The 22033-nt window shown below is 45.1% G+C and overlaps 1 protein-coding gene across 2 annotated transcripts in view; it reads right to left on the bottom strand.

Moving 5' to 3' along the window:
• LOC137533939 (alpha-2-macroglobulin-like) overlaps window positions 1-22033 on the bottom strand; it is a 132447-nt gene that overhangs the window by 24785 nt on the left and 85629 nt on the right. For both annotated transcript variants that reach the window (XM_068255256.1, XM_068255257.1), the window contains exons 22-29: window positions 21056-21174; window positions 16308-16359; window positions 16015-16098; window positions 12466-12642; window positions 10530-10611; window positions 8282-8438; window positions 5556-5630; window positions 3834-3996 (exon numbers count right to left, since the gene is read on the bottom strand). In XM_068255256.1, coding sequence (XP_068111357.1) covers window positions 3834-3996; window positions 5556-5630; window positions 8282-8438; window positions 10530-10611; window positions 12466-12642; window positions 16015-16098; window positions 16308-16359; window positions 21056-21174 — 909 coding nt within the window. The remainder of the gene's footprint in view (window positions 1-3833; window positions 3997-5555; window positions 5631-8281; window positions 8439-10529; window positions 10612-12465; window positions 12643-16014; window positions 16099-16307; window positions 16360-21055; window positions 21175-22033) is intronic.

Below are 22033 nucleotides of genomic sequence, written 5' to 3'. Positions count from 1 at the left end.
GAATTAGTGCTTTGAAAAATATAATTTTGAACTTCGTTTTGACAATTATAATTTTGGAAATTATCATTTAAAATTTTTTGTAATCATTTTTTATATTCATCCTGAGAATTATCATTACATAAATTATCGTTTTGAAATGTATTATCGTTAGAAATGTATCACTTTTTGTATTTACGTTATTTGAGGTGGAGAAAGGGGGGTTTATAGGGTTAGGCATCGGAGGGGGGAGGGATCTGTGTAAGAGCAGGGTTAGGTTAAGTAAAATATTGGTAATATTTACCAATGTATTACCATCTTCATTACAACTGTAAATACGGTATATTTTTGTTTTAAATACCGTTATTTTAACATATTTATTATTCTATCTCAGATAAAGATGAAGAAACAATAAAAAAAATTGTTATAGACAACATTTTAACATTTCGGCTATACCCCATGCCCTTTTTACCTGGTGCCGTTATTTGATGTATGCCTGCAGAGTGGTAGGTGACAGGTACTGGGCTTGATTCACAAAAGGATGCTAACTTAGTTAGCACACCTAAAAGCCCCTTAGCACGCCTAAAGCCCTTTAGGGCATGCAAAGTTTTGCATGCTAAGTTAGCGCGTGCAAAGTTTAGCAGTGCGCGCGAAACGTCGCACCAGGTGCGATCAAACGGTCGCACCAGGTGCGCCTAAAATGTTGCACGGTGCGCCGTTTCGATCACACTCAGTGCGATGTTTTGCGCACGCTGCGCAGCGCTAAACTTTGCGCGGGACCAATAAAAGCTTTGGGCATGCTAACTGTTTAGCAGCGTAGATAGCACGCCCAAAGCTTTTAGGTGTGCTAACTGAGTTAGCACCCTTTTGTGAATCAAGCCCACTCAGGGCAACAACAGTAACTGCAGTATTGGTGGGATATGGAACTGAAGATTCCTTTTGCCAAACTGCAGCTGACATGCTCAAGACTAAGGGTAGCCATACACTGGTCGATTTGCCATTAGATCGACCAACTGACAGATCCCTATCTGATCGAATCTGATCAGAGAGGGATCGTATGGCTGCCTTTACTGCAAACAGATTGTGAATCGATTTAAGCCTGAAACCGATCACAATCTGTGGAGCTGCTCCTGCCGCCTGCCCCCCCCCCCCCCCCCCCCCCCCGTATACATTACCTGAAGCTGGCTCTGGGTCCTCTTCTCCGCGCTGCACCGCATCCCAGCATCCCGCACCGCATCCCAGCATACACTGTATCACTCCGTGACCAGGAAGTTAAATTAGAGCGCCCTCTGTTTGAACTTCCTGGTCACTGGAGTGACACAGGAAGTTAATGTATGCTGGGATGGAGCAAGAACAGAGCGGTGCAGCGCGGAGAAGATGCCCGGGAGCCAGCGTCAGGTAATGTATACCTGTATCGGATCGGCCGCCGCTAGCGACGTGCTCCCTACCCGCAGGCGATCGACGGTAATTTCCCGCACGGCGCGATCGACGGACTGATCTAATTTCGGGAGGAAATCGGATCGGTGGGTGCGTTTAGGGCGAACGATTGGCAGCAGATTCGATCCCAGTGATCGAATCTGCTGTCGAACGGCGGCAAATCGGGCCCGTGTATGGCCAGCTTAAAGTAGTTCAAGTGTCAACAAAAATGCAAGAAGGTTGCATACCTTCCAACTTCTTTGCAGGGTCTGTGGTGTCTAGTGCTCCCTCCCCCCCTACAGTTCTCTGGTGCCTAGTGAGCCCCCCATCCCCAATGGCTTCCCTGGTAGTCTAATGCTCAACATATAGCTTGCCTGGTGGTCTAGTGTTGAGCTCCCCCCTTAAATCATTTTCCTAGTGGTCTGAGGTCTCCCAAACACTATGCCTTCCCTGGTGAAAAAATGTGCCCTCCAACGACTTCCCTAGTAGTCTAGTAGCGAAGCAGCAAGCGGCTAAACAAGGCACTGCTATAGCAGCAATGCTATGGTGCGTGGGGCTCGTATGGGTAATTTGGGGTTCCGGTGATCACTGGATTACATCTTCCTCCGAGTTTCGACGACTCAGAGGGGGAATAGTATTTAACATCATTTGGATTCACCCTGGGCCCATCTCACCTGCACCGTACTAGTACGTACGCTCTAGTAGCCCCCATCCCATCCCCAATACCTTCCCTGTTAGTCTAGTGCCCCCTTCTTTCAATGGCTGTCTGGCACTGAAAGTGTTGTTTATTGTCCAATTCAACACCTGTGCGTTACGAAATCCAACTTTCAACAATGTGCACAGTAGCAATACTGTGCCAGTGTGAAAAGCTGGAGGGGGTTGTCGGTGGCTGCCGGGGCGCACGCACCGCCCATGACACGACTGATGCATGTGCGTCAGGTGGCATCCTCCAAGGGGCGCCATCTCGCCTGCCCCCTCTCCCCCACCTACCGTCCACCGCTTCAAGATCGTCTCCTGGCCTCCGCTGCCTCAGGGAGTCTGGATCCCTTCCTCTCTAGCGCTGCACTGTGAGGAGCTGCTTCAGTATTTCCGTGAAGAGAGACCTCCGATCAGCAGGGACCGGCTGTGAAGACACAGTGATGTCCCCTGCTAGCACGTGTATACAGGAAGTACCTTACTTCCTACTTCTTGTATACGCGTGCTAGCAGGGACATCACTGTGTCTTCACAGCCGGTCCCTGCTGATCGGAGGTCTGAAGCAGCTCCTCACAGTGCAGCCGGGAGAGAGGAAGGGATGCCCAACTCCCTGAAAAGGTAAAGGGAGCGGGGGAAAGGGGGCAACTATACTACCTACCTATACTGGGGCAACTATACTATACTAGGGTCAGCTATACTGAGGGCAACTATACAAGCTACCTATACTGGGGGCAACTATGTTAGCTACCTATACTGGAGGCAACTATACTACCTACCTATACTGGGGCAACTATACTATACTAGGGGCAGCTATACTGGGGCAACTGTGTTAGCTACCTATACTGGGGACAACTATACTACCTATACTGGGGCAACTATACTAGCTACGTATACTGGGGGCACCTATACTAGCTACCTATACTGGCTGCGTATACTGGGGGCAGCTATACCCGGTTACCTACCTATAAAATCAGGAGGAGAGGGGGAAGGGGTGGACTGGTTGCATCCTCACAAGAAAAAAAGTCTAGAACTAGCCCTGGACGCATGGCCGTTTTGCTTAGGCCTCTGAGGAAGCTTTAAGCAAAACTGTTATCAGGCCATACACCCACCACCACACACAAACACACACACATGCACGCACGCTCTTCACACTGATACAGTATTGCTACTTTGAAAATGACTGGATTACATTGGAGTTTTTGATGCACAGCTCTGTATTCCAGCGTCTCCGTGACAACCCGCTTGCATTTATTGGACACTGGTATTTTGTCTTATAACTGCTTATGCGTGAGATTCAACCAATTCTTAAAGTGGACCAGAACTCTGTATGTATTTAGAGAGTTTAGCCTGTCTAATTCCCCCTCATCTGTCACTGTAATATGATCTCTCAGCTGTGTCAGCTCAGGAATCTTCTCTGCCATGTCTGCTTCAATGAAAGCAGGAAGTATACACAATGCAGATTTATTGCAGGATTTGTATCAGCTGTAACAAAGAAAAAAATTTTAAAGGTTGTTATGCTGTTGCTTATCCTTTAGAGCAGATAGGAAGTTCTGAGTTCAGGTCCGCTTTAACACGGGTTAGGCTGAGAGCATTCTCCAGAACACTGGTACAACCACTAGTGGGCGCTGTTTGATCTTTTCACATTATGATGCCCAGGTCTGGGACAATACAGAAGAAGTACTGAGGACTGAAGTTCATGATTGATTTGAGGACAGGTGGATACCTCAGCAAGTCCTATTTTCTCACCTTGTTTAATGGCCTTCTCATCCATTGAGTGCAGTAGCTGGGACCGAATGTCCATTTTTCCAGCGAGAGTGAAAGCGTAAGCCATTAAAGCCTTGGTGTAGATATTGAGGTCCCCCTGTAGCGCACTCTCCAGGCAGAAGAAGGCATTGCGGACCACAATGTCCTGTGAAGACAGTGAGATCACTTATAAAGCTGCTGTAGGCGTGGCCAAGCTGGTGGGTTGTTACCTATATGGCTACTTGTCCTGTACATAGCTCCTCATGTATAGTGCAATGGCTACATAGCTCCCAACCAGTGCTGGGCCGAAATTACGCATGAGCGTAATTACGCATCGTAACTACGCGTAAGCGCTACATGTAACTTACGGTCTTACGCGTAATTATTTACGCGTAAGCCATAAAGCGGTATCGTAATTACGCTGTCTACCGTAATTGCTAGGTATGGCGTAATTTTATGATGACTTACGCGTAATTTTACGCGTAATTACTAACGTACAACTCCCCTTTTCTAATAGTATCTTCTCCCGCCCTTCAGTATATAAGCGTACGTTTTGACGCATACGAATGATGTGTACGCAATAGCTGTCACATTGACGGCTATTGCGTACACATCGTCTGTATGCGTCAAACAGTACGCATTAATGGGTATTACAGCACTAACGCGTAACATCGTAGTGTAAGCGCCTACATTACGGTATCCTTACGCATAACTGTGTATGTTAACGCGTAATTACAGTGATGAACCGTAGATAATTTCCTACACCGTAACCGTAATTGCGTAATGCGTAATATTGTAAAATTACGCGTAATGATTCGTAAGCGTAGATTTCTCCATTACGACCAGCACTGCTCCTAACTGTTCCTCTTTGGGAGCCCTGTCCCTCTGTCCCTCTACTAAAAAAATGTGTTTAATTGACAATAAACTTTATTCCTATCCTTTAAATTGATATAGTACTAATTTTAAAATGTTAATATGAAGGAAAATGAACCAGGACAGAAAGGACCAGTGTGGGTTGAATTATAAAACAACATATTTTCCTTATGAAATCTTTATGGTATGCGTAACTAGGGGGTGGTGGGGGTGTGATCAGGGGTGTGGCAGGGGCGTGGCTTAAGTGTCCCTCTTTCTCAGCTTAAAAAGTTGGGAGGTATGTGGCTATATCTCCCCTAAAGCTATGTACACATGCTAGAGGAAGCTAGGCTTGAGTGGAACGTGTGTACAGGTATCTCCTGAGCGCATTGTTCTCCTTCTTACTCCGCCCACCAGAAGCGGCTTCATGGTGTACCAGCATGGAATCTGCACAGATGACAACCAGGAACCCCATCCTGCCTCACTGAGCTCAGCTAAGCAGGGGGTTTCCTGTGCTCACATTCACCTACAGAGAGCAGACAGCTTGCCAGGTGAGAAGATGTTGCTTCCCCAACACAGAGCCTGAGTACATAGCTCCACCCATCTCCTCCCTTGAGAGACTAACTCTTTGTGACCAGTAATGCTGCTACAATCTTTTAACCCTTTCAAAACAGCCCCCAGTAGGTTTATAAATGCCCTGTGCACCTCCCATGCCATGCAACTGCAACCTTTCAGACATTCTCACTATGGTCTGCTATAATCCAACCTTATCCATGGAGTAAAGTGTGTGTGTGTGGGGGGGGGGGGGGGGAGTTTGATTTCGATAGTTTCCTTTACCGTCTGCTGTTGATAGAATAAGCTATGATGTCATACCGTAACGGGACGATGCATTTCCAGCAGTGTGATGGTGATATAGGCGGCCAAGGTAACTTCATCATTCACTCCTCCCTGGAAGAAAACAAATGCATTATCTACAGATGTGCTATGTAACAACATGAATTAATACCACATGCACTTGACTTCCCTGACAGTATTGGGTGTTCACGCCAAAAACTCCAAATGCTAATTTAAAATGTACGCCCCGCAAGCCTCCACCCCTCCCCCTGCACTTTATAAAGTAAAAATGTATAAAAGACTTTTAGTATAACTAAAGGGGGCCCATACACTTAACGATTTTCCCGCCCATATACAGCAGATTCGATCACTGTGATCGAATCTGCTGTGAAATCGTTGCACAAACGCTGACAGAACGATCGATTTCCGTCCGAAATCAATTGTTCCCGTCGATCCGTCCGTGCGGAAGATTTCGCTCAATCGCCGGCGGGTCGGGAGTCCGTCGATAGCGGCGTTCGAATGCCCGATGACTGACACTAGCTGCAATACATTACCTGATCCGGCCGACGTGTGTCCCCGCTCTCTCTGCTGTCCCTTTTTCGTGCTCGGCTCCACCAGCTTCACTGAACTTCCTGTCCCGGCAGGAAGTTCAAACAGTAGAGCGTCCTCTACTGTTTAAACTTCCCCGGCAGGAAGTTCAGTGAAGCTGGAGGAGCCGAGCACGGAGAAGGGACAGCGGAGACCGGGGGACACGCGTCGGCCGGATCAGGTAATGTATGTGGGGGAAGGGGGCGGCGGCAGCTTCACAGATTGTGAACGGTTTCAGGCTGAAATCGATTCACAATCTGTTTGCAGTAAAGGCAGCCACAGGATCCCTCTCTGATCAGATTCGATCAGAGAGGGATCTATCTGTTGGTCGGATCTGATGGCAAATCGACCAGTGTATTGCTACCTTTACAGAATCATTGCTATTGCTTGGCATGACTTTCAAGGACCACTATTGCAAAAAATTGTAAAGTTAATATACATCTGTATGATGAATATGTACAAAATATGTACAAAATGTACATTTGTCCCAAAGGGAAATCAGCTATAAAATTACTTTTCTCGTATGTTGCTGTCGCTTACAGTTATCACTGAAAGTCTGCCAGATTTTGATTCAGTCCATCTCCTCATGGGTTATTCTCAGTTGTTGTTTTTCTTTATTTCAAAAACACTTACTGAATGGCAGTTGCTCAGTCCAACTGCCAAAATAATGTTCAGGTGATTTGGGAAAAGGTCAACCTTTTCACTAGATCCTTTCCAGGGGGTGTTTTTTTTAATTAATAAAGGAAATACTGAGAATCCCCCATGAGGAGATGGACTAGTCCAAAATCTGTCAGATCTCCGTCAGACTTTTATTGCTTCCTGCCCATGACGCCAGGTGACGTCGCTTCTTCAGGCGGCGTCACGCGTCAGGGCGGAATCCCACCTACCCCCTCCCTCCCTGGCACTCACTCCCCTCCCTTCCAGGCCGCTGCTTGATTGTCTACCTTATTTAAGCCAGCGGCGGCTGAGTCCTGCAGCAGGACAGGCTCGCCGGGGCCCCCCTCGGCTCGTCTGCCTTCTAGAAGACCTCAGATCGCATGACCCGCAAAGCCTCTGAAGATAGGACTGCGGCAGCTCTTATTGCGCGTATATTTTCGGTATACGCGCAGTGGGAGCTACCGTTGTCCTCTCTTCACAGCGGCTTTGTGGGTCACGTGATCTGAGCCAAGGGGGGGCGGCGAGCCTGTCCTGCTGCAGGACTCGGCCGCCGCTGGCTTAAATAAGATAAACAATCTAGCAGTCGCTGGGGAGGGGGGGGGGGGGGCAGGCTGGCTACCTACTTGGGGGGCAACTATACTACCTATCTATACTAGGGCAACTAAGCTACCTATAACAGGGGTAACTCTACTACCTATACTGGGGGGCAACTCTACTACCTATACTGGGGGCAACTATACTAGTTACCTGCCTATACTGGGGTTACTATACTACCTATACTGGGGCAACTATACTAGCTACCTACCTATACTGGGTGGCAACTATACTAGCTATCTATACTAGGGCAACTATACTACCTATACTGGGGCAACTATACTAACTACCTATACTGGGGAAACTATGCTACCTATATTGGGGACAACTATACTACCTCTACTGGGGCAAACTATTCTAGCTACCTATACTGTGGCAATTTACTATACTACCTATACTGGGGGCAGCTATACTACCTATACTGGGACAACTATACTAGCTACCTGCCTATACTGGGGTAACTATACTACCTATACTGGGGCAAGTATAACTAGCTACCCACCTATGCTGGGGTAAATATACTACCTATACTGGGGGCAACTACACTGGCTACCTATACTGGGGGCAACTATACTACCTATACTGGGGGCAACTATAGCTGGCTACCATATAAAGGGGGCACCTATAACTGGCTACATACTTATATTGAGGGTGAACATCTTCGGTGCTGTGCGATCATTCCAAATCGGGGGGGAGGGGGGGGATTCAGGGGGGAGGCGTATCCTCATAAGTTTGCTTCAGGCAGCAAAACTTCTAGAACTGGCCCTGGAAGTAACATATTGCTCGAAGATGATCCGAACGCAGTCCTTCTCTCGCGGATAAGCCAACCCCCTAACTTTAGAGGCAACATTTTTCAGTATAAGTATATTCTTTTTATCAGGAATAACATACGATTCTACCTTTTCCGGTCCAGTCACCATTCTTACCTTCAAAGCATTATTAAAGAGATAGCCAATGTTCTGGAAGCAGCCATTTTCTTTCTGTCGCTGTGAGAGCCAAGCTAACGAGTCTGATATGTGCTTTGGATCAATGAATATGTGTGACTGAGCCCTGGCGAAGGACCTCAACACGAAAGCTGTCAGCCTATAGAGAGAAACGGCTGTGAGTCAAATTCAAACTGATCACAGAGGATGCAAAATGGCAGCTCCTCTATTAGACATTTCATTCATTAAGGGTCGGTTCACACTTGCTTTAAAAACGTATCCATGGCTCAGTTTTTTGGCCTGGACCAAAACCGGAGCCACGGATACCAATGTTAAAAATAGTGGCCTTCTTCAGACATTTCAAATACAGCTCCGTGGGCGATCCGGGTGATCCAGTTTGGAAAACTGAACGGAGAGTCCGGATTTACAGGTTTTTCACAGACCCTGGATACACGGAGGGGTAGTGAAAAGCAATGCAAAAACAGTTCTCCCTCTACACAGGCAGCTTTGGACACAGAAACAGATATGTTTCCAGTGTCCCAGCCCTGTCTGTGGGTGGGGAGGGGCCCGCCATGTTGGAGGGGTAGCAGCCAGGAAGGGGGGGCAGCAGGCACAGCAGCGGGGAGGGGGGGTCGGACACCCCCTCACCTGGGTCCCCCCTTCAGCTAGTTTCTTTTCAAATCAATCCAGCAGGGAACTCACTCACTTCCTTGCGTTCCACCGCTCACCGCGTCACTTCCTGCAATGCCGCCCTCTGTACTTCAGTGGGAGGAATTGCAGGAAGTGATGCGGCAAGCAGTGGAACAAGGAAGTGACTGAATTCCCCGCTTGCCGCTGGATTGATTTTAAAAGAAACTAGCTGAAGGGGGAGCGCGCAAGGGGGCACCCAGTTGAGGGAGGGGGGATCCGACCCAGGGCCGGGCCGAGGCATAGGCTGAAGAGGCTCCAGCCTCAGGGCGCAGTGTAGGAGGGGGCGCACAATTCATTCAGCTGTCATTCCTAATTGTGTATGAAGCAGTAAGAAATAAGAAAAGGGGATACATAGCAGTGACTGCAAGCCAGATAACTAGAGATTAAGGTGTTGGGGGACCTGTGGCCCTCTTAGTCTAATAGCAATCAGTGTGTGACGGCCGGGGTGGGAGGGATGGAGGGGCGCACTTTGGTGTCTCAGCCTTGGGTGCTGGAGGACCTTGTCCCTGCTCCGATTTCCGACCGGTTTTAGAAAACCGGAGTCCGGACTGCGGATTGCGTTCTGCAACCGCATTTAGTGTGGCCCAACCCTTACTTCACCCTGATACTTGTCTTTCCTAAGCACAGAATAGATGTGCTGCACAGTAATCATGGGACCAATGTTCAGTAATCAGAAGAGGTCATCATTCCCTGATCTGCTTAGTCCTCCTGTATCTTTATTTGCCAAGTGAGAGTCATCTCATGTGTGAATGTCTGTGATTACAGGTAAGCACAACTCTTTGCCTAACATGATATGCTGTAGCTACTGCAGAAGGATGCAGGTTTTCTCCATAGTGCTGATCATCTGCTGACATTGTCAGCAGATTTTTGACACTCAGAACATCTTTGTTTTGTTTAAATGGTAGATTAATGATGATTATAATAATAATAACACTGTGTGTAAGAGAGTGAGTTTAAATGAACTTTCAAAAAAAAGTAGATTTTTTTCCCCCACATCTAATTCATAATAAAAATTCAAGGCAGTAAAACAATCTTTTCTCCCTTGAACCCTCCACTGTAGATGTCTACCCCTAACCCCTCCTGTAGGTGCCTAACCCCTCCCACTGAAGATGCTGGCACTGTATATCTCAATAATAGTAAAACCTAACCTTCCCCCTCCCCCAGTAAGTGCCTAAAAAGAACTCCTCCCAACTAATGACTAACCCTAACCCACTCTGTAAGTGCCTAACCTTAACTATGCCCCCCCCCCCCCAACCACACACACACCTACACCTAATGCATAACCCTAACTCCGCCTGGTAAGTGCCTAAATTACCAGGAAGCCCCAGGGCCCAAACGACTGATAGTTGCAGCCAAACATCTACGTTCCGCTACAACCATTAGTTACTACGCTGGCTACGTCGGGCACCCAATTACCTGTAATTGATACAGGCGTCTATTAGACGCCTGCCAATTGTGCCGCCCAATCGACCTGCCCGGTTTTATATATCACTTTAGTTTATCTCTTTGTAATACAGCGTATTGGTAGAGTATTGGAGAACGCAGCTATCCGTCAGCTTACCAGGTATTCGCCTGTGCAAATCGGGATCCAAACACGCTGTAAGAACCATCTGACTGTTTGTACATCAGCTGCCTCTGATATCCTGTAAGACAGCATAAAAATAGTCAAATGGAAAATAGAAAACATCAAACATCATTGCTTCTAGAATATTTGTTTTATGCATGGATTGTGCATATGTAGTGCTAAAAGATTTAAAGAGAAACCGTAACCAAGAATTCAACTTCATCCCAATCAGTAGCTGATACCCCCTTTTACATGAGAAATCTTTACCTTTTCTCAAACGGATCATCAGGGGGCTCTGTATGGCTGATATTGTGGTTAAACCCCTCCCACAGTGCGATGTCATGACCATTGTCCTGACACCTGGGTGCATTGTGGGAAGTAACAGCTGTTTCCAACTGCTAAAAAAAAGCAAGCAGCAGCTCCTTCCACTGATATCACCTGCCAGCAGTAAAAATGCACAGAGAAGCACTTTTTTTATTATGTTATTTTCAGCGGAGTTCCTCTTTAAATGTTAAAGTTTGGGAACCTCTGGCATGCTTTGTAAACTGATATGGTAAACTGATATGGTATATTTTTAACACCGCAGGGCAATGAAAGTCTATGGAAACTTTCATACTGCGACGTTACGTTGACGTTTTCACCACATCCCCGTCACAGGTCCAAGTTACTGCGTTGCTTCTGCGTTGAGTTGTGGCGATCTGTGTTGGCCCAGAAGTCATGTTAGTGTATAGCGACGCTTGGATTCTTAAAAAAATTACCAATGCGATATAGTGGCGCGCATGCGCGGAAGCGTATTTTTACAATACACTTCCGCGCACTCCCGCATACCATGAAAGCAGGAAGTGACTGCAAGCGCACGTCACTTCCTGCTTGGCCAAATGCCAGATGTGGAATACCGGTGCAATAAAATTGACTTGGACCACAGTACTTCTCCTCCAATGTAAGGGAAGAGCTAATAGCAAAAAAATATAGCAGGGGTCTAGAAACTGAATTAAAAAAAAGATAAAATTAAGAGTGTAACTATTTAGCTTTTTGGGTATAGGGGAGACATATGATCAGGGCCGGGCTGAGGCAGAGGTGAGAGAAGCACCAGCCTCATAGGCTGCCTGTCACTTGACAGGAAACTTGACAGGCAGCTTACTGGGCCAATCAAAGTGCGGAGATAATGTCCTTTAACCCACCTGGCGGTATGACTCCCGCGGCTGCGCGGACACGGGAGGGTTTTTTCACTTTTTTTTAATTTTTTAGCATGTAGCTAGCCTAGCGCCAGCTACATGCTTCCCCCCTCCCTGCGGCGTCCCCTCGTAGTGTCTGATCGCCCCTGGCACCGCTTGCCCATAAGGAAATCCCGTTCTGAACAGGATTTCCTTGAGGGCTTCCCCGTCGCCATGGCAATGATCGGAGTGACGTCATCGACGTCGCCGACGTCGTGACGTCACAGGGAATCCCGATCCTCCCCATAGCGCAGCCTGGCGCCGATTAGCCAGGCTGCGCAAGGGGTATGCGGGTGGGGGCCTGTATCGCGGCGGGTAGCGGCGCATCGGCGGCGGGCGGCGGCGATCAGACCAAACACACAGCTAGCAAAGTGCTAGCTGCGTGTTTGAAAAAAAAATTATTTAAATCGGCCCAGCAGGGCCTGAGCGGCACCCTCCGGCGGCTTACCCCGTGTCACACACGGGGTTACCGACAAGGAGGTTAAAGTGATTGGACCCGCATGGGCTCAGTGCAGGACGAGTGGAGCTCTTGTCATTGCCAATTAGCAGGCATAAGTTTTTAGCGCTTGCTATGCTACTCTGATAAGGCACTCTAACTCTGATAAGCATGTTAACTCTGATAAAGTAAGTTAACTCTAATAAGGCACGCTATTTGTTATAGTGAATTAACCCCATATGATGCAGCACTGGCATGTGATCTACAGACTGACATCTCTCACCGGTGCTCAGGTGGGTCAGCGCTTTTGATTTGAGGTCTGGAGTCAGCTGACCGGTACTATTCAGATACTCCAAGGCGTAGATATTTGGTGTAAGAAGGGCGATGTTCTGCTCTCCACATCCAGATGGCATCTGCAGCAGGTTACCCAGATTCTGCATGGCGGTGCCCATGATGTCACCTGAAAGGGAACAACACATAATTATCCCATGCCAACTCAACACAACACGTCCTCCCGATGGCGGACTCGGATGGTGGTCATTAATGATACAATTCTCCGGACGACCGATAGTCCAATTCAATCATAATATCGATCAAAAACAATTGTTCGGACCACTTAAGAAGTAAATCTGCTATACAATTAGATCAGATGAATGGAATCGGTTCATTTTCAGATTGAATCCATCAATCTGATCGCATTGGACAGCAGCTTTTGTTTCGTTAGTAGGTCTGAACAATTGTTTCTGAACAATACTGTGACCGAATAGGACGATTGATCATGCAGAGAATTAGAGGGTGTGGTACCAATGGGTTCCAAGGACCTTCCAAAGGAGACAAAAAATAAAACGGGGACACCAGGAGCCCCTGATTGTGAAGCATGTTGAGGGTATGGGACACTCAACAACAGTATGTGCAGAATACTCACAAGTTTAGGTTGCAAGACCGGCAACCACAGTGAAACAGCTGGTGAGGAAAGCCCAGGGATGATCCTAGACTTTTCGCTGTCTGAGGCAAACTTGTGAGGATGCGCCCCCCTCCGATTTGGAATGATTGCACAGAATCCAAGAGGCATGACATGCTGCAGATCAACACAATAACACACTGGATGGCTGGCTGGTTGGCTGCAAGCCTGTGACAAACAAACTGCTCACTCTTGGCCAATCGGTCGTCGTTCATTCCTCCTCAGTCAGGACAGCAGTGTCACCTCCTCCTTTCTGCTGTGCAAGTCAAATGAAACACTGCTGTTCTCCTGCCTCCCCCCTCCTCACTCACTGTCAGACTCTCCCACACAGCACAACAAGCTGCTTTTCCCCAATGATGACCTCTGTGTAAACACACAGTACAAACCTGATGCAAATGTTTCACCTTGGTTCATGAGAGAACAGGTTCTTTGGTTTTCAACAATGTGGATCACACTCCAGGAAAAGGAAAAAGGGCGTAAAGGTTCCAAGGAACCAAAATACACGGCCAGCACCCCAAGCTGAGGGGGCTGGTATCGAGTATCACTGGGAGGGAAGAGGCACCCCAAGATGTAATGTGGGGAAGTGGGCTTAAAAAATTGGCTTACCCCTAATAAGAAGGGCATAGCCTACGTAAAATGATACGTGTTCATAGAAACCAGACACTTGAATGATAACGCGTTTCAGGGATTTCAGTCCGCTTCCTCAGATCAAATAAGAAGAAGTGTCTTAATGCTATTGTTTTGCAAGCCTCTCTCCATACAGAGAATTGTATCGTTAATGGACACTTGAAGGAGTTCTTATAGAGTTGCACTCTGTCATTCTATAGACAGTGATAGAGTCGGTCATATACATATAGCACAACTCGGAAATGTATCTAATAAAATATTGGCAGATTGGTCTGAAATATATCAAAGCTGCACAAGCCATTTTGTAATTTAATGTCATTAGAAATAACCCTCACACATCCCAGCCTGCAGGCAGCTTTGGTTTTCCAGATATAACAGTCACTTCAAATCCGCTTACTTGTTACCATGACTATGGAACACTGTTTTGTGAATGGCACACCCTAAACCAGGCATGGGCAAACTTGGCCCTCCAGCTGTTAAGGAACTACAAGTCCCACAATGCATTTGCTTTTATGAGTCATGACTGTGACTGTAAGACTCCTGCAATGCATTGTGGGACTTGTAGTTCCTTAACAGCTGGAGGGCCAAGTTTGCCCATCCCTGCCCTAAACTTTATTTTCTCTTCAGTTACAAACAAGTTCAGGTGCTCTATCAAGACAACAGATTTTTTTTTTTATTGCAGAAAATAAGATTTAAACGTTTCTTATTTAGTTCTTTATAGTTTAGGCCCTCCGCAGAGGGAACATATAAGTTATTTTGAGTTATTTGTAAACTTTGGTTTTCAAAATAGATTATTTTTATAACTGATATATGAAATAATGCAAAACAGTAACAGACAAAAAAAAGTTTGGTTGCTGTTTTGAAGTTCTTATTTAGCTTGCAAAAAAAAGCTGAACTATTAACGTGACACTGAAGCAAAACAAAAAAAAAAAAAAAAAAACTTATGATATAATGAAATGTATGTGTAGTACAGATAATTGATAGAACATTAGTAGCAAAGAAAAGAGTTTCATATTTTTATTTTCCATTATAACGTTTTTTTATAACATTACATCATTCTGTCACATTTACAATTACAAACCACACTCTGTATTTTAAACTATGAAACAGAGCAGAGCTAATGACCCTTTGAACTCCCCTGCAGTAAATCCTTATCTGAAGCGGTTTTTCACTGTTTCTTTGATGTGTAAGTGCCTCAGAAAATAGGACTGTCTCAGAGAACCTCTTCTGCATAAATAACAACTACGGTAAGTTCTTTAACTCTTCCTGTACTAGAAACAACATGAGACTCTTTCCTTTGCTACTAACGTTCTATTTCTTAGCTGAACTAAACATACAATTCATTATATCATACATTTATTTTCACTTCAGATTCCCTTTAAATTATCCAAGTGTAGTGGTGTTTGTAATGGGTCAATTACACGTATGCAAAAATGTGTGCAGTAACGCATTGCACAGAATACTACGTTTGTAAATCGTAATTACGCGCTAAAAATATTTGCATCAATTCACCAGTGTACTGCGGCTATTAAATATTCAATGCGAAAAATGCGTTTGCATGTGAAAAAGAATTGCATTCATCAGCCAGTATACTGCACTTGCATGGCTATTATTTAGAAATGCAATGCGAAAAATCCATTTGTTTGCATAAAAACAGTCATGTCTGAAATTATGCGTAAATGCTTCTAACATGCGTAATTATGGTTAGCGATTATGTTTACATGTGAATTTTTTACGTGTAATCTGCAAATCTTGCTGCGTAATTCGATGCGTACTTATGCAAAGGTGTAATTTCTGCCCACCGGGGGGCGTAATAATAGACCCCGCAAGGGATGCAGCCGCAGAGGGGCCCAGAAGCTACAGGGGGCCCTGTCCTGAGAGGCTGACAACTCAGGGCAAGGAGAGAAAAAAACTTTCTGCTCTCTGCACAATTGTTCTAATGACTGCATCTGCTCAGCCACTGATAAGAAATCATACAAAGTGTTGTAGACAAAGACTTGTATACAGTCCCTATTAAGTGTGCAGGGGAAAGGAGCCCCATGTGAAGTTTTGCAGGGGGGCCCAGTGATTTCTATTTACGCCCCTGTGCCCACCGCTATCCAAGTGTGGTCTCCCAAAGCCAACCTGACTGCAGTGCAGAAACATAAGTGCTATTTTGGATAATCCACCAATTACAGAGAGTATAAGGCTGACTGTGTGAACAATTCACCAATCATGAAGAGGATGACTGTTTGGATAACTCACCAATCACAGAGAAGTAGGCGCGGCCAGACCCTTCCACCACCTGTTCCGGGAGTGTCAAGGTAATCTTCTCTGTTGTGTCAGAACCTGAATATAAGATGCAGTTATTAAAATAAATCTCACTTACGTGGGCAGCATGCAAAATCACTGTCTGTCTGTATGGGATCTTTCACCTTTCTGGGAACCTTTTTACTTATTTTTTTTCTGTAGATTTTTTTTCTTTAATTTGTACTGTAAATTTTCTTATATATTTTCATTTTCACCTTGTGGTGAAACTGACATTCAGAACAATATACCTTTGTTGCAGATCATGGCTGAATATGTCTCCTCTTTCTCCACACCCTCGGCCTGTAATAAAAGACAAATAAACGGTTATTGTCCATTCTGGCTTGCCGTAGTCTGTACTGAGGTCATAAAGCCTCCAACACTTTCCAGAGCTCATTTAGGCAGATGCTACTGTTAGATTTTATGGGGGATGTTTTAAAACAGGTTGTTATATTTGTTCCCACTTTATGTTTTTCCTTACAGCTAGCTGCAGGTAGTGATGAGCGTAATGACCTAATTAAAAATTTGCGAAATTTTGCGTAATTTGTAAATTCGTAATTTAGCAAAATTACGCGAAATTTGGCATTTACCCGGAATTTCGTAATTCCAATTGTTTTCGTAATGGAAACGAATCTGAATTTCGTGTTTAAAGCAGAAATTCTTCAGTTCTACAAATTGTGTTCCAGTCCAGAGCCTCCTGATACATTTAAAGTGACAGCATGTGCAAGGACTTTTGCATTATCAGATATTGCAAAGCCCAAAACCAAGTGTCTCAGCATGCATGACCACTAAGTGCACCTTGACAAAAAGCACCTGCCTTAGAAATAGCTCTAGGTAGAGCCTCCTGATACATTTAAAGCGACAGCATGTGCAGGGACCTTTGCATCATCAGATATTGCAAGGCCCATAATGCAAAGGTCTCTGCATGTGCTGTCACTTTAAATGTCAACTCAGATACCTATCTGAAATAATTACTGCAATGGCCCATACTGCATGTAACACATAGGCCATATGCAATGAACCACTTCGGTCTATCTGGACGGATATATCCATCTAGATAGCCTGACCTGCTGCTGCTGCGTCGGGCGCGCAATCGCGCATGCTCCCGCCGTCTTCCGCTACCCCCAAGATCAATGAATGGGAACATTGTTCCCATTCATTGATCTAAGTCCCCGGCAGAGAAAATGACGGCTTCTTATCAGAGGCCGCTGTCTTTCTGCTAAAAATTAAAATGTTTCCCGTCCTCTATATGCTTCCTGGAAGCGAGCAGGGCAAAGAAAAAAATCTCACTGTGGCCATCTTGTGGCCAAATAGTAAAACTACATCTACATACATTTTTTTAATAAAATAAACACACATTATTACATTTAAAATTAACTGTTTACCTCCCACACCAAAAATTATCCAAATAAAAAATGTTATGAAAAAAAAATCACAATTAAAAAAAAACAAACACACAAAAAAAACATTAGTTACCTAAGGGTCTGAAATTTTTTTAATATGCATGTGAAGAGGGTATATTGCGAACATTTTTTACATTATAAGCTTGTAAATAGTGATGGATCAAAACTGAAAAAATGCACCTTTATTTCCAAATAAAATATTGGCGCCATACATTGTGATAGGGACATAATTTAAATTGTGTAATAATCCTGCTAAAATCGATTTAGAATAAAATAATTCTTAGCAAAATGTACCACCCAAAGAAAGCCTAAATGGTGGCGGAAATAACAAGATATAGATCATTTTAGTGTGATAAGTAGTGATAAAGTTATTGGTGAATGAATGCGAGGTGAAAGTTGCTCAGATGCATAAGGTGAAACAACACTGTAGGCTGAAGTGGTTAATAAAATGCCCTTTCAGCCACCAAAAAGCAAGAGAATACGTGAAATAATTTTGACAGTACTTTTTCATTTACTTTTTAGTACTTTTTTTGGTTGAAAAGTGCTGGAAAGTTATTTTAAATAGAAAATGAAAAATTATCTCCTAGGAGAAAACTCAGGTGAAAAAGTATATTGCATATGGCCCATGATATTTATTGAGGAAATGAACAATTTAAAACAAGGCATGGCCCCTGAAACTCCCTCCCCACACATATAACTATAAACTAGGATCACCACAATGACCTATGCCACACTGTCCAAGTAAATGTCACATCACGGTCATCTGCTCAGTGCCAATAATAAGGTATTGTTTGGTATATTCTGCCTCTGAAGAAGCTGGTTTAAACAGCGAAACAGCTGTCGGGCACTAGAATACCCGCACTGCTTTGTACTTGCTCTCCCAACCGCAATAAAGGGATTTTATTGAAGTGGTGCCCCGCTTTGCCTCTTCCTTGCAACCAATAATAAAGTAACCATTGATGGACAGTGTATGTGGCACATAGAGTCGAAAATTCCTATCAATAGGCAATATGCGTGGTCCAATTGAAAGCAAAGTCACAACAAAAAGGTGCTTGTGTCACATTGTCCAAAAAGGGGGTCAAAAGTTGGGGGGTCGGCTTGTATGCAAGTCTTGGGTGGTGGTGGTCCGCGGCGCCGTTACCAGGGGAACCGCTCTCTCCTGCCTCGTTACAGCAGCAGCGCCGAGCGCGCTGCTGTGATACATGGAGAGCAGAGCGAGAGGGCACCCGGAGTAGAGGAAGCAGCTGCCGGCTGAACAGGTAATAGCAGCGGCGGCCGCGGAGGGAGCTGGGTGCGGGCGGGCGGGGGGATCACTATACTGGGCACTATACTGGCTATACTGGGCACTTTACTGGCTAAACTAGGCACTATACTTGCTATACTGGGCACTATACTAGCTATACTGGGCACTGTACTGGCTATACTGGGCACTTTACTGGCTAAACTGGGCACTATACTTGCTATACTGGGCACTATACTTGCTATACTGGGCACTATACTAGCTATACTGGGCACTTTACTGGCTATACTGGGCACTATACTGGCTATACTGGGCACTTTACTGGCTATACTGGGCACTTTACTAGCTATACTGGGCACTATACTAGCTATACTGGGCACTATACTAGCTATACTGTGCACTATACTAGCTCTACTGGGCACTACCTACCAATACTGGGGCACTATACTAGCTATAGCTATACTGGGGCACTACACTAGTTATACTGGGCACTATACTGGCTATACTGGGCACTTTACTAGCTATACTGGGCACTATACTAGCTATACTGTGCACTTTACTAGCTCTACTGGGGCACTACCTACCAATACTGGGGCACTATACTAGCTATACTGGGCACTATACTAGCTATACTGGGGCACTACACTAGCTATACTGGGCACTATACTAGCTAAACTGGGCACTTTACTAGCTATACTGGGGCACTACCTACCCATACTGGGCACTATACTAGCTATACTGAGGCACTACCTACCCATACTGGGCACTATACTAGCTATACTGGGACACACTAGGGGGATCACGCGGCCTGCACCAATCCAGCATTTCCTACCCCGGCTTATATGGGGGTCAATCATTTTTCCCTGTTTTTTTAGGTAAAAGTTGGGGGGTCGGCTTATATGCGGGTCAGCTTATATGCGAGTATATACGGTATGTGAACCGAATGGATATTAGGCAAGTTGGCAGGCCAATTGAGCACAGTAATACCATGGTCAGTAAACCATTTACCAGTGGTTTTGGCACTGTGAGCAGGTGCCAGATCGTGCTGAAAAATGAAATCTTCATCTCCATAAAGCTTTTCAGCAGATGGAAGCATGAAGTGCTCCAAAATCTGATAGCTAGCTGCATTGACCCTGCCCTTGATAAAACACAGTGGACCAACACCAGCAGCTGACATGGCACCCCTATACCATCACTGACTGTGGGTACTTGACATTGGACTTCAGGCATTTTGGTATTTACCTCTCCCCAGTCTTCCTCCAGACTCTGGCACCTTGATTTCCAAATGACATGCAAAAGTTGCTTTCACCCGAAAAAAGTACTTTGGACCACTGAGCAACAGTCCAGTGCTGCTTCTCTGTAGCCCAGGTCAGGCGCTTCTGCCGCTGTTTCTGGTTCAAAAGTGGCTTGACCTGGGGAATGCAGCACCTGTAGCCCATTTCCTGCACACGCCTGTACACGGTGGCTCTGGATGTTTCTACTCCAGACTCAGTCCACTGCTTCCGCAGGTCCCCCAAGGTCTGGAATCGGTCCTTCTCCACAATCTTCCTCAGGGTGCGGTCACCTCTTCTGGTTGTGCAGCGTTTTCTGCCACAATTTTTCCTTCCCATAGACTTCCCACTGAGATGCCTTGATACAGCACTCTGGGAACAGCCTATTCGTTCAGAAATTTCATTGTGTCTTACTCTCTTGCTTGAGGGTGTCAATTATGGCCTTCTGGACAGCAGTCAGGTCAGCAGTCTTACCCATGATTGCGGTTTTGAGTAATGAACCAGGCTGGGAGTTTTTAAAAGCCTCAGGAATCTTTTGCAGGTGTTTAGAGTTAATTAGTTGATTCAGATGATTAGGTTAATAGCTCGTTTAGAGAACCTTTTCATGATATGCTAATTTTTTGAGATAGGAGTTTTGGGTTTTCATGAGCTGTATGCCAAAATCATCAATATTAAAACAATAAAAGGCTTGAACTACTTCAAGTTGTGTGCAATGAATCTAAAATATATGAAAGTCTAATGTTTATCAGTACATTACAGAAAATAATGAACTTTATCACAATATGCTAATTTTTTTAGAAGGACCTGTAGTAAACTATTTGGCCTACTCCCTTGGTGTTCACTATAAAGGTATTCTATTTTACTGTATTAATAATTCAACTTTGAATGAGGGTGAGATAAAAAATCATTTTTAGATTAAAGCTTAAAAAAGTTTTGAATGTAACCAAATATTTGCTTTCATAAAACTACATAAACAAAAGTTGATTGCCTTTTTCATAGGTTCATCTCTTTGGTAGTATGTGTGTTACACTTTTACAGAAGTTCTGTACAGTAACACTTGCGATCACATGACATAAAAAGCTCACCTCCACCAGAATGTGCTTGGTAATTGTGTCCTTTCTTCCTTGCGCTGGATCGACAATCTCATTGCCGCACAGTCCTCCTCCTGGAATGGTCTGAGCACTCACTGTCATGTCCACCTCACCTAAGACAGACAGAAACACTGGTGTAAGTGGATTTGGGTATGGGTGTTACAGAGCTCTGTTCATCAGGGCTTAGAGGCGCACTGATGTCATTGCGGAGACTGCTCCTGCCTGATAAGGAAGCATTGCTAACTAACCAGCACTCTGTATGAATATCATGATTATGTTGTTTGGGGAAATAGTGTGCTTAAAGGAACTGTAACGATTGGTGTAACACAGAGAGGGTCTGATTATTGGTGATCTGCAGTATCACCAAGAATACAGATATATACCCGATTATTGATGATCTGCAGCATCACCGATAATCAGATATATTACTAACCTCTGGATACCTGAGAGATATGAGTGTTTGGTGCAACAGTAATACTTTGTGAACAATACCAGGAGGACAGGTACAAGGCAGTAAGGAATACTGCTGGAGTAGTATCCTTCCACAGCCTGAGACTCCCGTGGGGAGGAGTCAGACGGGAAGAGGGAAGGACCAGAGCGTGAGTGACACCAATAGAAGGATGCCACTGATTGATCTGTGAACTATCTCTTAGCTGGGTAGATAGCTCTCAAGGTCGGACAAGCCAGGTCGGCAACATACTGACATACAAGGTACAAAGACAGGAGGCTGATTTGGTAAACCTATGGCAAGCAGGGTTTGGCAACAGAGTATCAGATATAGCGAAGTAGCAAATCAGTGAACAGAAGAGTGGTCAGAAAAGCAGAAGGTCATAACAGATAATAAACAATGCCTAGTCTTGGGTGTGAGCTCCGTGATCATCAACACCCTGGAACTAGTCTGAAGTATAACAGAATGGTAACACAAATCCCTAATCTCTGGGTGTGAGGTCCTTGATCATCAACACCCTGGAA

This window comes from Hyperolius riggenbachi, chromosome 10 (assembly GCF_040937935.1).
Source record: "Hyperolius riggenbachi isolate aHypRig1 chromosome 10, aHypRig1.pri, whole genome shotgun sequence".
NCBI lineage: Eukaryota > Metazoa > Chordata > Amphibia > Anura > Hyperoliidae > Hyperolius > Hyperolius riggenbachi.
The sequence above is the reverse complement of the archived record's forward strand: the minus strand, read 5'-3'. Positions and strand labels throughout refer to the sequence as shown.